Below are 18,658 nucleotides of genomic sequence, written 5' to 3'. Positions count from 1 at the left end.
TAGATCTAGCTTTTAGAAAGAGCCTATAGAAGAACTAGTCAGGTTTCTCTGAATGTCTATAAGCTTTCCATCTGTCCAGTGTCTTGTTTTGTCTTTGTCACCTCTTGGGTCTCTTCCTGCGAATATGGTGTCTCCTTTTCCTACACGAATCTATTGAACACTTTGTGTGCTGGAACCCAGCAGAGGCACACTCCAGAATCTGCATCCAACAATGTCTAATTTTAAGAGCTATTCTTCTGAAAGGAATGGGAGGAAATTCAGGAGATAAGAATAAGCAAACACTTTAAATACACTCCCTTCTTCTCTAGCACTCTTTGTTAGAAAGTCAGCTGTCTTTAAAACCTGTCCATTAGGAATAACTTCTCTCAGGGAATCTAAAATGAATATTACCTTTGTGTAAAATTTAACTAATATCTTAGGAAGCCGTTGATGAATCTTGCTTATTACCCTCTTCATTTAGTATGTGTCTTATCACTAGTCATCAGTCATTTTGAATAATAGCAATTCTTTAGGCCTCTTTTTTTTTCTGCAAAGTTTTCTAATTATGTTTAGTCAGTGGTAATTGCAGTTTCTTTAAATTTATGGGTTTTTTCTCTCAAAAATGTATTAAAATTGAGGTTCATCTAAGCTTTGGTGATGGGGAATTTTTTAGTCTCCATAGGCCAGCAAAGGAATTAAGGCTAATATTCACCTTGCAAATATCAGTTTAAATTGAAAATATCAGGAATAACATATTTCATCAAGTGTAAACACCATAATTGATAAGTAATACCATTATTTTATATACCACTAAGAAAGTACAACACTACCAATTAAATTAGGACATGCCAATTTTAAAGATGTTAAAATATGAAAAATGTATGATAGAAATTGATCAAAAATGGAAAATAAGTCAGTCTCTATGGTCATGTGGGCAGGAAGTGTTGATTTGCTTGGTTCTTCAGGGGAATTTGTTTGTTTGTGAAGTAATAAGATTGGTTATGTGTTAGGATTTTTATCTGTTGTCAACTTTTAGTGTAACATCTGATATGAAATTGTTTCCCTGTGTCACAACACTAACTTCTGCTAGAACTTGAAATACAGTGGGAAGGGAGGAGTGCTGGGCCTTTGCCTTTTTTAGAGCACAAAAATTATAGACTTAGAAGCTATGGCAGCACTTCTTTTTCCCTTGTGTCACTCCACTCAGCTTGTACACACACACACACACCCGTGTTTCAGCCACAGCTGCAGTGGGCAGTGCCCTCACGTGCCGGCAGGCAGCATCCCACAAGCGCCCACTGCTTCCCAGCTTTCCTGACTCAGAGCTTCTTCCCAGGCAGCTGGCTGTGAGCTGGGAAGTGTGGGAGTTAATGGCCCCAGGGGCAACCTTCAACCTATGAGGTTTTGGAGTTAATGGATAACTATCCCAGCCTTCCTTTTTTGAAGAAAAATTCCTAGATGTGTTCCACACAGTTCCTCAGAGGACTTCCAGCAGGAGGGAGCTCCCATTGCACACCGCTGTATTAGCTCAACATATTTCAGTGGCTCTTCTTCCTTCCCTGTTTCACTCTCCTCACTCGCTCACTTCCTGATATCACCTCCCCAGAAAACTTCCTACATCCATTCCTCATCACATGCTCTCTTTTTAGGGGAACCCAAGCTAATGCATAGGGGATCTTAAAAATCACCTAGTCCGCCTTCCACTCAATGAAAAGTCTCCTCTCCATATCTTGTCAGATGGCTATTCTTTATCAATTCAAGGACTTTGTAGCAAAAAAGAATATACTACTAATAAAGTAATTCATTCCATATTTTAATGGCTGAAAGTGTTAGCAAGTTATTTCTTTTGAAACCAGAAATTTATAGTGTTCTGTGCTCTGGGGATACTGGGGGGAAAACACCCTCTCTCTTCTACCTTTCACCTGCTCAGTTATCTGAAGTCAGCTCATTCTGCCACCTGTTCCCTTCCTCACCCGTCACTTCCCTCCACCTTGTCCTCATGACATGGTTTCCAGCTCTAGCGTCTCCAGCACAGCCCTGTGACTCAAGAACTTCACCTCTGAGGGTTACTTCCCGCAGCCTGTGATCCAACTTGTTCTTCTTGTAGATTTATAAAGCCCCTGGCATATGTTGAAATTATGGTCACATGACGTTAACCACTCCATTAGCTACCGTTGACACGTCTCTGTTGTTCTGTGCTTGTTTCCACCCATGCTTGCGGTTTGTAAAGTGTTTGTCAGCTGTTCTCCTATTTCTAACAGAGTCCTTCCTTCCCAGCCTTCTTTCGCTGATACACTTGGCAAACCTGCTTTCCATGTCTTAACTAAATTTCTGAATAATAATGTCGAACAAAATATGAAAGTACATGATCCAGCATGCGGTGTTAGAGACCTCCTCCACTGGTTACCACCATCCATTCATCACAGGTGTGCAAGCGCTTGTGCACCTACCCGACAGAAAAACATCTACCTGATGGTTCTTTTTCTTTTTCTCAATAATGTCACAAAGAACTTTATTAAATTCCTCCCAATTAAATATGTATAATTAATGTTCTGATAAAGCTCATACTGTGGGTTATACGTATACATTCATATATGTGTAGGTAAATATAGATTATATAGTGTCTATAAATGTAGGTATGTATACATTGTATACTGTCTTTGCCAGTCCACAGTAGTGGATAAGCCTTGTTATATGGGGATTTCTTTTTTTTGTACAGACATGTTTCTCTAGTCCTCTAAATCTGACCTTTTCCACCTGGATGTTCTGGCTCTCAGAGAGGGATTTGTCTTCCACATTCCTTCTTCTGCCCCCCAGGCTTGATCCCTGTTTCTAAACTCTGACATGTCCATTTTATCTGGTTCTACCTTTAAGGTCAGACCAAACTCAACAGGTCAGCCTTGTTATCAGCCTTGTTCCCTGAGATCTGCTCAGAAATCTCTGTGGATCAACTGTGTAGATATCTAACCCAGTAGATAAGAGGATGCTTTTCTAGCCTCACAGTGGTGATTTCTGATGGATTTACCTCACACTGCTCTCTGCTCTCTTACCTTTCTCCCCCTAAAAAGTATGGTCGCTTGGCATCAGGTGTGTCCTTCCTCCTTTGTTTAGAGCTCCAGTCTATCCTTCTGTTCTCTGCTGTTAGCACATCCCAGTCACTTATGGTCCCTAATAATGTAATCATTTACATAGAATTGAGCTGGTCCCTATGCCTAAAGGTTGAGAGTCCCAAGAACAGAGTGCAGTAAAATGATGTTCTCATCAGACGATGCAGCATAGATACATGAGTGCTTCCACCGCTGAGGTACTGTACAACCAGGGCCTGGTACCAGGGCCCCAGAGAGCTGCTTGTCCTCAGCTTCACAATCTTAAAGTCTTAAAATTTAGACTTGCCATGAAGATTAAAAATCTGAAAGTTAAAAATGCCTCTTTGGCATTTTCTTTTATTTTTTTCTTTTTAATTTACGAAAAGCCTCAAAAAATAAAAGTAGCTAGTCCTCCCTAATCCTCGGAAAGGCCTCAGTCACTGTGCTGAGCATGTCATCTTGTTTTTGCCTCGTGACAGCCCCATGTTGAGCAAAGGGCCGCCACCTGCGTCCAGGACCCTCTGAGGTCACAGTTCAGGAGTCTAGGGCTGGGATTCAGCGCCTCCTCTGAAACTTTAGGCTGTGTTCTTGACTACTATGACTCACCACATTAGGACTGCGGGAGGAAAAGAATGACTGGGGTGACCTTGAAAAGAGGAGAAATGATTGGACATTGTCTACCCCCCACAGCAACTTTTTTTCTGTAACAAAATAAGGTCCTTATGGAAATTTGTATGGGAGGAAGGGGTGGCTGTCTTTCATGCCTGGTCCTCTCTAGCTTATCACCAAAGAACTTCAAGGGAAAAACCAAGAAAAAGTTTTGTGGTTATAATCCATTTTTTTCCGGAAATGTCTGAAAATAGGATTTCATTATGTTCCGTAACAACGAATTTTCCTATTTCTTCTAAATCCTGATTTTTTTTTTCATTTTTTACAAATAATTTTTGGCCTACTCCAGTGTATCTGGTATTTGAATTTTTATCAAAAAGAACTTTTATCCAAAAAAAGAAGGAAGGAAAAAAATAATAGGACCTGCAAGTTCCTTTCTGCAGCCTTTTCCCCTATTTGGCTCCTTGTCTGCAACTAAGAATATAATCAAAGCATTTATTTTAACTTGATCTTATTTTCCTGGTGGCTTTTAAAAAGTACCAAATCATTAGAGATTTTCTTTATTCATGCAGCCTGTCAGTTAGATTTCTTTACCCTGGTAATTAAATGCTTCTCCTCGTGGCCCCGTGCACTCTCCCTTCTGCCCTCCACCCATAGTGTGCAAAATCAATATCCTCAATATCAGTATCTGCAGATGGAAGCTGAGCGCTCGGCACAGTGTCTCTGCTCACTAGATTTGCCGTATCTCTCTCTCTTTGCTGGGCTCCGCATTCTTAGAGCCATGTTTTCCTCCCAAACCCTTTTCTAGTTAATGAAGATTTTTCTAAGTTAATATAGCATGATGTGTGCTTTCCATCTTCTTGCTAGTTGGGTGAAATGGGGGAAAAATGGGGTGTAATTATGCATGTAAGAAAAAGAGGGACAGGGTTTTGATTCATAAGAGAAAACTGAAAAATGCATGAAAAATGACATGAAAACCTGAGTTTCCTTATTAATGGTTTTTTTCTGTGTTCTTTATTTCATCATAAATATTAGGGGGTTTAGTCTTAAACTTTATTATTTTTGTCCACATGCTATGAATTAGAAACAGATTTCTGATGGCAATTTTTATACAATGGAAATTTTTATTTGACTATATAGTTAATAGGATTAGTGGGATGTGATAAGTAGAAAATAACTTTCCTGGAGATGAATATGCCTGCTAACCAGCAAAGCAGCCAGTGTAATTTCAAAGTACAAGGAGCAGTCAACTAAGGGGCAGCTGACAAAGTAGAGGGCAAGTTATTTCAGGTTGTTACCTAAATTTTCATTTATACACTGCCCAACCCATCTCTTTTCCAAAAACTCATTATAGTCAGATAACTACAGGAATATAGGATCCTTTCTCTCTAGATAATTACCGCTGGATTCATCCTATCTTCTTCCATCTCAGACTAAAGAAAAGAAAAATACATTTTGGAAATAGATACCAGCCACATTTTTCTCACTGCTTTCCATTTTCTTCTTTTATATCTGTTTCCAGTATCATGAATTAGTACTCCACAATCAATTTTTAAGAAATAGGATGGTCTGATTATAGCCGCAGCTGATTTTGGTCCAGTGCACTTTCTCAACCAGAGGTTTATCGTCACAGTTGACATTAATAATCTCTCAAGACCAGGGGGTCAACAAACCTTTTCTGTAAGGGCCAGAGAGAGTTAGGCTTGGGGGCCGTATGCAACTACTCAACTCTGCCATTTGTAACGAAAAAACAGCCACAGACAATATGTAAACAAAGGAGCATGGCTGTGGTTCCATAACACTTTATTTACAAAAGCAAACAGCAGACTAGATTTAGCCTGTGGCCCGTAGTTTGACAAACCCTTCTCTAGACCATAGACAGAAATGGTAAAAATCACTGAAAAATTATTCCAAAACTAAGTGTGGAAGTTTTTCTATTTAGGTGAGATATATTGTCCATATGTCCTGTAATTTTTCATACTTTATTTGCATTTACATTTTATGTTTTTTTAAATTTTCACCTGAAATGGTTACAATCTATCGTTCCATTTGAATCCTCATTTTATTTGAATTTGACAATGCAATAACAAAATTAGTAACAATCGGTTTACTGAAATGTGACCATTTTTTCCCCTCTTCTTTGTAATGTAGGCCCTGGAAAATCACTGCCGGGTGAACGGAGGCTATTCGGGCCTAAGGGATGTTTACCTCAGCCGTGAGAGTTATGATGACGTGCAGCAAAGTTTCTTCCTGGCAGAGACGCTGAAGTAAGTAAAAATTACTCTCAAAACTGAGGCACCTGGCCAGATCTTTGTAGATGTCTGTATCATGAACATGTTCAGGGAATACGAAGTATGACTGCTTCCGAACACCGTTCTGCACGCATGGCAGTAATTGCAGGTGTGTTTTCAGTCATTGTGTAAGTTTGATGACTTGGGACTGCTTTGTGTGGGTCTCACACACAGTACCAAGCCCAGAGTAGCTTCTTCACTCCACGTTAAGGAGTATATCCCCTCAGGGTTTGCTCTACTTCCCTGTTGTCCGTCCTTCTCCACGAGATGCGTGGAGACACTGATGTAGCGTTTGTGGTGTCTTTGTGGTTTCACTGCCTGACGTGGTCTCTCGGGCCTCACGTACTCATGTCTCTCTCCAGATATTTGTACTTAATATTTTCTGATGACGACCTACTCCCTCTGGAACATTGGATCTTCAACACCGAGGCACATCTGCTCCCTGTACTCTGTTCGGATGGAAAGGAGAGTGAAGGCAATGAACAATAAAAAGACAATTGATATTTTCTTCTGCTCCATTCCCTTCACTGCATACCTTCATAATTCCTTTTCTGGTGTTCAGGCACATGTTGAACTTTTATTAATAGGTCTGTGATTATTCTAAGTTCTAAAATTGTTTTGCAGTCTTTCATGTTTACCATCAGAAGCATTGACAGACCTAAATTCCTTATCATAGCCCTTATTATTCTATCAGTGGATCACAAGTTGTTCTTTCTTTTCTTTTTTTTTTTAAGTAATCTCTGGAGTTCATGAAGGTATCGTATCATCTTTATTAAACTGAGTAGAATGGTATACCAATGACCTCTTAATTACAATTTTGATTTGACTGCAAAACTTTTTCCTCCTCTATGAGGAGATGATGTCTGCTTTAAGCTGTAATGTTTTGCCATGTTGCAAAAAGCCATAATAATAAATTAAATATTAAAGAAGCTTTTTTCCTTTTCGATTTCATATTAATCTGGTTTGTCTATCCACCAGAGACAGATCTTATAACTGTGACAGCCTCCTTATGCGGGTCTATCATTATTTGATAGAATGTCTTCTAAAATACTTCACTCACATTGTAATTCAAATTAGAATGTCATTCCAAAAGGATCATCTCATGTTGACCTCATTTCGTTGGAACCACAGTATATTTTTGTTGGTTAATTATATTAGTGTTTCCTAATTTGTGAATTAGTTCTCAAATTTTGCTTTAAATGCCCTGTGTCATTTCTGGATCGTGTACTGGTTAATTATTTTTTCCATTCCCTACCGCACAGCGAGGTGAGCTTTCAAGTTCTGCAGAGCTCTCCTATTACTGAATTACATTTTTTAAAGGGAAAAGTGGAACTTTTAGTGGGCTAGCTTTTGCTTTTAACTGAATATATGAAGAAATTGGTCTCCCTAAAGAAAGGGTGAGTATTTCATATGGATTTTGGTTTGCATTTCATCTTTAATTTTTTCTCTTGAGAAAAAGAAAGCATTACATTTGGTTCAGATTTTTCAGATTTGAAAAGGGCCCTTTCTCAAAGGTAGTAAATTATTTCATTTCGGTTTATGAAAGCAAGATTTAACTTTGAAAGAAGCTTTGCCAATGTATCTATTCATGCTCAGTTGAGGAAAACCTAATAAACTTTTAGGCCAAATAAGATTATAGTATATTTTGTCTAGTTAAATTCAACATAGAGATCCGGGCTTAGAAGCAATATATAGGAATGGACATTGCCAATCCCCCACAATCCTGGAGCAGATCAAAATAATTATATGATTCTTCAAAGCATTGTTTTGAGATATGAGTGGTTTTCCCAAGAATAGATTTGGTGACATCTTGTGTTTTCTTATCATATCGGTTCATATTTTAACTATATTCCCAGGAAAGGGCTAATATGATGATGTGCATACTGAGGCACAAAGAGTTTGACCACCTGCATTGTTAACTTCCACCGGTCAGATAGATCAGTGCACTGCCATGAGTTAGGCTGAAGCCTATGAAATTGCTGCATTTGTAGTTTAAAACTGTTCAATATAAGCAATTTTATATGGCTCACCCTTATATTTTTTAGGATAATTATTTTCTCAGATCTCCATAGACTTAATTGTTTTAGCTGTTTCAGCTTTTGAAAGCGTTTCAAAAGATCTTCCGTTGTCTGAAAAGACCACCTTGTGTGACCTGCTCTTTTTTCAGTGTTGTACATTGGTATATGTCGAAGAAGAAATTAATAAAATTAGTAAATGGAAAAGATCCTTTAGTACATCATTATTGCCATGTTAATGTGTTTCTGTGACCCAGAATAACTTCTTCCACTCATATCTTCAGCTCACCTTATGATATGAAATGAATGGATAGTGAGAGTCCTTTTTTCCCTTTTTGCCTTTTAAAGGCAACATATAAAAGATTATTGCCAAAATTGGGCCATATGTATTTAGATTATAATTTTCATGTGAATGTCCTTGGAGTGGCAATTTGTTATTTATTTTCTCTGCTTTTCAATTTGCTTTGAAAGAGCACAAAGCTGGTAGGGCTTTCTGCAGCAGGTCGGATGCTAAAATCAGGTTGTGTGTATACACTGCACTCTAATGTACCTTTTGTCTGCTAATATAAATAGGCAAGAGGATTGTACTACATGTTGCTCTGCCACTGGCAAGAACAAAGTTTTTCAATTCTAGAACTTGGATTTTTAAACGTAAGTCCCAAAACACCAAAAATGTAAACAAGATAAGAGATTAATATTACGGTGATATAATTTAATTAAAGTTAAATTTTGCATTAGTTATTTTAAACAATTGAAGTCCTTAGGTAGACACTGTCTTTCATTCATTTTCTGCAAAACTGTGCAGCTAAGTTTACATATCTATTCATGTCCTGAAAGGTGAATAATTAAAACAGCACTTAATTTTGTGTTTGTGCATATGTTTTTGGTATACTTTGTGCAATTAATATTACATACATAAGGCGTATGGCAATTTACAGAACTCATTGTTTGTCATGACTCCATATGTATTAGCCACTCTTTCCATTGATTGTTTTTGATTTGTACGTAAATCCATTCTGTCATTTCCAACTTTATATAAATCTCTAATGTTATGGGAAACATAATAGATTGACACATAATTTTTAAAAACTATATTTGTAAAATTTCTCTATTGTGAATAAAGCCTTTTAATATATCTCATTTGTTTTGTTTTTCTCCTTTTAAGTAAGCTTTTGTATATGTAGGGTGAGTGCATACAGTTGCAAATGGAAATGTTAGACCGTGATAGTGATTCCATACCAAACCCGGAGATTCTTGACAAGGAAACATTTTCCATTAAAAACTTTAAATTGCAAATAGTTTTGCATACACAGCCTTTGGTTGGTCAAATACCTTTATTAAGAATCTAGCATGTTTAACACCAGGTCATGTGGGGTAGAAGCGGGGAGTTGATGTCAGAATTGGTATAAAGTATGATGATTGTTCTTAAATTTACAATCCAATCAAGGAGATCAGACTCGCTCCACCACCAAAACAAAACAAAACAGCATTGAGTTGTGTTAAATGATGAGTTCAGCTCTGCTGTGGAGGTTCAGGGGAGCACGAGGTTGCTAGGATTTGAGTGGTCGAAGAGGCTTAATAGAAAAGAGAGGACTGCAGCTACAGAAGAGCCTGCAATATTTTTGAAAAAGTCTAGGTTTTTCAAATTCATATTGTACTTTTTAGAATGTTTCAGACATTTTGGTTGCTATTCTCTCTGCCTGGAACTCTTTCCCCAATGTTTTTATGGTTCATTCCTCACTTCTTTCAGGTCTCTGCTCAACTGGCTCCTTATCAGAGTGGCTTCCCTGACAAATCAATATTAAATTCCCCATCACTCTTTGTCCCTTACTTTATTTTCCACTTGTTAGTTTACATATTTATTTCTTTATTTGTCTATTGTCTGTCTAACACCCCTTAGAAGTGAAGCCCCGTGAGAACAGAAAGTTACTTTACCTGGCCTCTGCCCCTTCACCCCCATCTCCGGTGCCTGGAGCAGCCTCTCCTCTTGGTAGCAATGAATGTTTTGGTGAACAATCAATCAATGAATGAGACTCCGCCTTATATTCATAGGCTTTGCTGCAGCTATTTGCAAGTGTCTTAATAAGCAGTTATTTAAAAAAAAAAACAACCAGCATTACATAACATGCTGTTGTTTTAAATAAACAATTATAGGAATGGACAATTTTTTTATTGCTATCTATAGACATTTTAAGGAAGTGTAGAGTCAACTTGTGTTTGTGACTGAAATTGACTCTCAACGAACATATTTTTTTAAGCCACTTTTATCAGTAAGATACCACATATGGCCTTGTATAGAATTTACACCAAAGAAAACTGTAAGTCCTGACTTCTGTAATATAGTTTTTTCAGTGTTACTATTTTAATAGTCTGCTGTTGTTTTCTATGACTTTAATCTTATAGTCTCTGTCTCATATAAAAAGATTATTTCAAAAGCATCAGGCAAGGGAATTGGTTTTTCACTTAACATAGAGTTAGTCGAATGGGAACTTTCTGAATTCAATTATTTGTAACACAAATGGTGTCAGTTGTATTTACTCTGTTGGTGACAGAATTATTGAAAAGGATTCTAAGCATGATTTTTATTTATACTTATTGTCAGCCATCCACAAAGAGATGGCAGCTTGGCAATCAATACATCTAATTTCTCATAATTATATGTAGACAATTAAAATTTTAGGAAAACAAGATAAATCTTCTTTCATTTAAGCACAGAGTTCATGTACCTAATTGCCATTCCAGCTCCCTAGGTTGTGGCTGAAATGTCAGGGTGGGGAGGGGAATCTTATTGAATCTTTTTAACTGATTTAATGGCCCAAAGACTGATTTCTGTTTGTTCCTGGCTAATTGCCATCCACGCTGGCCGACACATGAGTCATAATCTTCAAGAAATATTTGCCAGGCATCAGATATGCATATAAAGTATTAGAACTACATAGGAATCTAGACAGCATTTAGTTCAATTCTCTTATTTTAAATATGAGGAAACTGCGGGATTTTCCCAAGGTCAGGAACTGTTTTTTATCCTAGCTCTGTGCTGCCATACACAGGGATTTGGTAAGATTTATGTCAATAAAAAAGAACAATGTATGAGAGCATATGTTATATCCAACTAGCCACTCCAAAATAAGGGTGTACATTCAGAGTTCTCCCTTGGAAATTGGTCTCAGGCTGTATTTCTCATGGTGTGGGCTACCGTTCACCTCTATCAGAACCTCTTGTAAGTCTTCCTAAAATACAGATTCCAGAATGTTAACTTAAATTTAGCAAATCAGAATTGTGGTGGAACCCTGGAATATCTATGTTTAACTAGCACTTTTTGTTATTCCTATGCATGCTAAAGTAGAGAACCACAATTTTAAGTTACAGGTAGGTGGAAGTCTCAAGATAGCAGAAGAAATAATGAATTAACTAGCAAGTCATGACAAGCATATGTACCTTTTTCTGTGTTTGTGTTTCTACTTAAAGGTTTAAACACAACAACTTGAAACATAATCTGGATCACTTTGGAAACATAGATTCATCCTTTTTACAAAAGCATTTCTGAGCAGTAAGCCACACACCTATATCTTTTAGAAACAGATTCATACTGAATTTTTAAACATAACTGTTTCTTATCGAGAGAATCTCAAACGTATTAGCTTCAGTCACCCCTATTTTTATTCAGTGAGTGTTTCATTTGCTTTCTTCTCTCCCTAGCTGCTTTTAAAGTCAGTTCTCAAATTGTTTCTTCTGTTCTTGTTGAGTTCTAATATGACTGTCACTTACACAGACTACATAGAATTCCTAGTTTGGCCATGTGTCACGTAAATATATAAGATGTTCTTGGAAATGACCTCTGAAAAGCCCCTTCATTTTCATCCCATCCCAGGTGTTTTTACCTGGTTGCAATGCTAACCATCAAAGATGTGTTTGCTCACCATTATTATGATCACTTTGAATCCCCTTAAAGCATGCCATTGCTCACTGAATAAATTAACGTAAATTTGTGTCACACATCCATTTAATTCCCCAGTGAATGCAAATTACCATGAAAGCTTACAAAACAGTGATAGATGTACAGCTTTTTAATAAACTATTCCACGTACTAGGATATTTTGGCCTTAGGCTATGAGCACATATTAATTCATAAATCTGCAAACAGGACCATAAAATGTACTGCTTTTCAAATAGCATTTCCAAAATGACTGGCACTTGGGAGTTTTTTATTTTGTTGAATTTTGTTTTTTAACTCTCCTAGGAGAAACAAATGAATGACTCATTCACAAAATCTTTGGGAACTTTGTTCCTGACTTTCCACTCTTTTGGAATTCTTTGTGGAAAGTAGAAACACATAGCTTAGAATCACCTCCTAGAACCTGGATGGGAGACCACCATATCAACTTCCCAAGGTGGGCCCAGGGCGATGGGTCCCATTTCATGGACATGACTGCTTTAGCTTGTTGTGACCCAAGGCCTTTATTTAGTAAGTGACAGAAAGAGAACAAACTCTCTTCCTTCTTTGCGCAAAACCTCGTGGCCACTCTGCCATTCAATACAACACTTTAATGTCACTGGTTAAATAAACCCGAAGGCCGTTACTGCTCTTCACACTCTTCTTCTATCTTGCTGGTGCCAAATTGATAACTTTGTGACTTACATAGTCTTAGCCAGGAGCTCCAAAATTATATACATTTTAGATGCCACTATTATAATAAATTAAGTCCCCCTAGTCTCTTCTTTATATCATGCAGTAGAGAAAGGGTAGAAAGTAGGTGCGGTTGGGCCAATGGGAAGTGGACTTCATGAGGAATCAAGACAACTGAGTTCCAAACCTAGCTCTGTGACTGACTTCCTGTGTGATTTGGAACAAGCCCTTAAAGGCTTCCCATCTCAGTTTCCTCATCTGTAAAATGAGAGGAGCGACCAGCCCAGGTGGAGCAGCTAGACTATGCCTTGGCTGGTGTCCACTGTGGAAGCTGGAGCAGGAAACAACAGCACACAGCCAGGAATTTTCCATCCATAGACGAGAGACCACCACACCCACATTACAAGACATCAAAAGCTTAGTTTCCTCATCTAGAAAATGGGAGTAATAATACCTACTTCCCTGAGGATGAAAATAGCTAATATATGTAAAAGCTAATATATGCAACTGACAGGATTATGCCTTCAATCCATGAATTCCAGCCCCTATTTCCAACTCTTACATCCTTTGAGAGAAAGATCTCTCCTCTATCTTGGGAAACCTCCAGGTTGTTTTGTTGTGACAACGCATTGCTATTATTTTAGCTGCTGTTTCTGGATGCCGTCCTTTGATCAGACTGCTTCTAACATGTGTTATTGCTCATCTTCCAAGGTCAGAGTTTAGCACTTATTTTCTGACATGAAAAGATGGAAATGTCCAGCTCTTTCTTCACACCTGGATCATGCACTAATTCAAGACTTTTCCACTTATTTTTTTAATTGAAGAACAAGAGGTTTTCTTTTAGTATTTGTAGAAGAAAAGAAATAGGGATCAACCTGCATGACTGTTGCACTGGTAGCAACACCGTTATCAATTGTGTCACTGATGTATTCAAATAACCCAGTGAAAATAAAATAGTAACTACAAATAACACCTCCTTTTAATTTATAGTTTTGTTTTCATCCCAGAGTAGCTTTGGAAGCCGACAAAATCAATTTTATGACCTAGGGAAGATTGTTGAAATAACTTCTGAAAGAACCGGTATTGCTTCCCAAATCAGCTTATATGTTTGAAAATCACTTACAGTGCCTTAAAACTAATCACATCCAAAGAAAAAAGCATAAAGTGATTTTGATTGAGAGTCCACTTACCTGTCGCCCCACCCCAGAGAAAAAACAAAAGCCTTAGTTTCCACAGCACTGGGGACACGGATTATGTGAGAGTAACACCTCCCTTTTCTTCTGGTTCTCCCGCCACAAGAACATAAGACTGTTAGCTTCTCAAGAAGGACTCATAGTTCTGCCCCCAGATTCTGGGTAAAAGTCCCCTCCCTCCCCTGGTGTGGCACACTCTCACCTTCACTTTTCTGTACTCTGCCTGAAATGGCCCTCCCAGTCTGTCTTCTGCCCTTCTTGGAAAATGCCTACTCCTCCTTTAAGTTTCAATTTACGTGCCTGTGACCTGTCTCCCTCTCTCTTCCCCTAATTTGTCCTTGTTCCTTCTGGGACAGCAAAGCACTTTATGCAAACTCCTATTCACATGCTTCGCCCTGTAGTGTCATTGTTTTCGCTCATTCGTTCATGTCACAAATACTTCTTAAGCACAAGGGATGTTCCAGACACTATCTTAGGTCCTAGGGATTCAGTATGCAGCAAGTTAGACTTGTTTCTTGTTTTCATAGAGCCAAAGACTAGAAAAAAGGCAAATATGCATAAAAAAATTAATGAAATTTAAAAAGGAGGGGTGTCATGGTGTGTTCATTAATATAAATAAAAAACTTAATATGGCACCTGGCGCATCTTTGTTTTCAACCCAATTGTACCTTTCTATCCCGTGTATAGGAGGCCCTAAGAGAGCACTTGGTAAAGAGTGAACACTTTGTTAAGAAATGGAGAAAAAGTCTCAAACCTTTTTCAAAAGAATATAAACATAATTTTCCTCTTAAGTTTGTCTGCAACAGAACACTGCCCCTGCTAAGCCCTCCAAGTAAGTAACTTCAGAGTGGTACTTCTATCTGCAAAGTTGAATATAGAGTCTATTTTTAGTGGGTAATCTGGTGTTTACTTTAACTGAAAGATACCTAATTATAAGCTGTCATTAGAAAATGTTCATCACTGTACTTGCAAAAGCAAACTCACCAAAAATAGAACAGTTTTCTCATCTGTTAGTATGTTCAAAATATATCGATTGTCTCAGGGAAAACCCACAGGAGTCTAAGCTGTATTTCTCCATTTTAATTGCCTCTGGACTACATGCTATTGGTAAGACCAACAGACTCATCCAATACTCTCAAAGCTGCTAGGGTTTGGCTTGTTTGTTTGCTTTGTTTTGGGGAGAATGAGGGGTGGGTTGTTTGTTTTAGCCGTCATAAATGAAGGCTGCTCACTGGCATGCCCACACATCTGGGGCTGGCTGCTTCTGGTCAATGAAAGACTTGAGGGACACTATCAGTGATGTAAATGATAAAGAAGTCCTGTGTAGTCACAGCAGCCTTTTTGTAACGCTCTCTAGTAATGTAAAAAAGCAAATCCATTAACAATTATATTATTATATTTTTTCTAATAAGTTCAGCTTCCTTTTCGAAAGCTACCTTTCTTCCACCATTCTAACAGGTGACAAAAATGACTGATTCAAATTTCACCCTCATCCACCTTATCTTCTTGTCTGCAACTTATAGGGGTGGTGCTGATATAAATGAGCAAATAACAGAGAGGGAGAAAAACAAAGGATCTTAGCGAGATTAATCGTCCCTGAAGATCTGAAAGTGACTTTTGTCACTATTATAAATCAATACACAGAATTTCTTTAAACACTAGATAAAAATCATATAGTATGTCAAAACCATGATTAAAAGGCAAATAAATATAATGAATTTTAACAAGATCTTGGATTTATTTTGCTGCTTTAGAAAAGTGTAGGAAGAAAACAATCTGTAAATGTTTTCTTCCTTTGGTCTCCTTCATTCAATGATGATTCCATTAAGGAGAAGTTTTAAAATTTCCACATTGTATATCTGGGCTTTTAACCTCTTCCAAAGATCAGATAAAGACTGCCAAACCAAAAAGCATTCTTGGCTCATGTACACAGCTCATTCTTTAAATAGGAGTTTCAGCACGTCCAGGCAGGAGCAAAGACTTCTCCAGGGTCTTTATCTATTGATTAACTGTAGAGGATGTTCTGTTTAAAATGAATGTGGAATATTCTCTAAAATAAATGTTTTATCCTATTTTGGAGTAAAGGATGTAAAGGGAAAAATGAGACATACATATCCCTCTCCTGCTCTCCAAATAAATGTTACATTTTTGCCCATGATATTTCTATGAAAAGCTAGAAGCAGGAAAAAAAAATTCATTTGGCAATAAGATTGTATTTTTCCTCCTGAGATGGAAATCTGAGACCAAGTGCTAATTACTACTTCTCCGGGCAGAGGTCACTTGGCGCCGCCCCAGAACACCTTAGGAACTGCCCTGAGACCTGTGGTTAAACTACTGATGTCCCCCACATCTCAAAAGGGGCTGGGGAAACCTTCCTTTTTTGTGATTCTGATGGTTAAAATACCCAGATTCCTAGACTGAACCCTCAGGAGCAGGCATACGTCGTGAAGATCTTTTGTTCTTTTATGGTCATTATCTTTGTAATTACTGCAAGTAGTATGTCAGCCAGGAAACCGGAAGCCACTCTGTCTCAGAAAGAAGAAATTTAACACAGGGAATTAGTTACATAGCTGATAGGAGAGCTGAGAAACCAGAGGATGGTGAATTCTGACAGCAATTCAGAAATTAGCAACTGCAGGAGGCCACTATCTGGAGCAGGAGCTGGAAAGACACAGGTGGAGGTGATGTGACCGGAGAAAAGAAATGGTCAGAGCTCATGCTAGATCTAGAATGGAGGACTTACCAGCAGGAACTGCGATCGCAGAGGGAAGGAATAGTCCAACAGGAACCGGAATCCTGAAGATGATTCAGCAACTGCTAGAGACACCACTGGAGGCACAATGAATGGGAGAAACACCCTGGCTTCACCCTTTCTGCTAGCTTCCAGTCCTCTACCCATGCCTCCCATTGGTCAAGACTACCAGGAAAACAGGGCAAGGGATTATGGGAAATGTAGCTCCCTGAGATGCAGAGCCAAGCTGAGCAAGTTCAGGGAACAGACATGAGAGGAAACAGGTACATGTCTACAAAAGCAGCTATAGCTAGACTCACCATTTGGAACCTCTGCTTAGCTTGAGAGACCTTCATTGAAAAAACAAGCCTTAAGACTACCAGCTGCTAGAAGCTAACAGATTGAGAGCCTTGACTGCAATGACGTACGACCTCTCCTGCAGCTACACAGCAAAAATATGGGACATATTTTTGAGCCTTCCTGTCTCAGAAATGAACTTGCTAGTGAGAAGCCGCATTTGCCCACCTGTGAAAGTTCCAAAAGGTTTAGCAAGTGCTTTCAGTCCAAGAATAAACTTTGGAGAAGGAACTCTGTGAGTTCATGAAGCACTTGTTCTCAGAGAATAGAAGGACAGATAGGCCTAAGATAAAACCTGCAGAAGACCTGGCCATCAAAATGATTGTTTGAGATGTCAGTGACTAAGCTCTGGCCACCCTGCTTTGGATCACAATTGATCTTAACTCCAAATTTTCGCATGACTGACAGTAGCACTTTCCTAAGCCTTTATCTGCCAACCCAAATGCATCAGCCTAGTTTTACATCCTACTTAGTGGAGCATAAAAATGATGAAAGCTAAATGATCACGCAAGAGAGAGAACAGATTTTTTTAAGACACTGACTCTATTAGTTTAATAGTACTCACCAGCGTGGAATCCTGTGATGTAAAAAAAGAAAATACTTAATGAAAAGACATTTTAGAGTATTTTGTTCTGCATTCCTCACTGGGTTTAGATGCCTATTCTTCCGGCCTGGTTCAAAGTCACCTCGGAACCTCTCCCTGTCTTCCTCTTTATCCTGTTAGCACCTCGGATAAGCCTAAATGGGTATACCTCTTAATTATGTTGCAATTGTTCGTTGCTAGTCTCTCTCTCTCTACTGGTGATTTAGACCAAAACAACCTGTCGAAAGCAATTTAACTTTATAAATTGGACAAATATAAGTCTGGTCCACACTACAATTTGGTCAAAAATTATATCCCCAGTCACTGTTGCCAACTTTGATCATTTTGTTGCAGAATGGGGTGGTTTTGCAACACTTTTTGGGTCCAGGATTTAAGCATTTTTAGGTCTTTTTCTCAGAATTGGGAGTGGAGCTTTTCTCATCTTTGCTAATTTACTTTCAGCTAGTTGTCGCTACTCTGTGTTATCTGTAAAAGTTGAAACAACGAAAATATCCAATTTAGGAGATTGGCTAAAATAAATTTCCAATACTAGGTGACAAATTGGAAAAAGTTTGCAGTCCAAAAATTGATTGGCTGGAAAACAGTATGTATGTTATGTTCTTCTTTTTGTGGAAAAATATTATGATGATGCCTATTCAGACTTGACTCTAGCTCACAGTATATAATAAGCATCTAATAGATTAGTATATGCTATTTACTGAATGTTTGTGTCCCCCCCCCCCCCAAATTCATATGTTGAAACCTAATCCCCAGTGTGATTGTATTTGGAGGTGGGGCCTTTGCTAGGTGATTAGGTCGTGAGGTTGGAGCCCTCATGAATGGGATTAGCGCCTTTATAAAAGAGACGCCAGTGAGCTTCCTCATCCCTTCCACCACATGAAGACACAGCAAAAAGACTATGAACCAGGAATCGGGCCACATAAGATACTGAATCTTGCAGCGCCTTGATTTTGGATCTCTCAGCCTCCAGAACTGAGAAATAAGTGTTTCTTGTTTATAAACCATCTAGATTATGGCATTCTGTTATAGCAGCCCAAATAGACTGACAGTATGAATATAATATTTGTTCTTTTTCCTTCTGAGTTCAATCCATATCAGTAGATGGTGCCCACTCTTTCAGGCATTCAACAAATGTATGTTTATTGAGAGATCTTTCTTTATTAAAG

The 18,658-nt window shown here is 38.3% G+C and overlaps 1 protein-coding gene across 4 annotated transcripts in view; it reads left to right on the top strand.

The window, feature by feature from the left end:
• The window catches only part of MAN1A1 (mannosidase alpha class 1A member 1), a 162,877-nt gene extending 153,762 nt beyond the window's left edge, over positions 1–9,115 (top strand). For all 4 annotated transcript variants that reach the window (XM_023650991.2, XM_023650993.2, XM_023650992.2 and 1 more), the window contains exons 12-13: positions 5,826–5,941; positions 6,328–9,115. In XM_023650991.2, the coding sequence (XP_023506759.2) occupies positions 5,826–5,941; positions 6,328–6,454 (243 nt within the window). In that variant the 3' untranslated portion in view covers positions 6,455–9,115. The remainder of the gene's footprint in view (positions 1–5,825; positions 5,942–6,327) is intronic.
• Positions 9,116–18,658: the final 9,543 nt, after the last annotated feature.

This window comes from Equus caballus, chromosome 10 (assembly GCF_041296265.1).
Source record: "Equus caballus isolate H_3958 breed thoroughbred chromosome 10, TB-T2T, whole genome shotgun sequence".
NCBI classification, from domain to species: Eukaryota; Metazoa; Chordata; class Mammalia; order Perissodactyla; family Equidae; genus Equus; species Equus caballus.
Note: the sequence above shows the minus strand (reverse complement) of the source record. Positions and strands in the feature narration are given on the sequence as shown.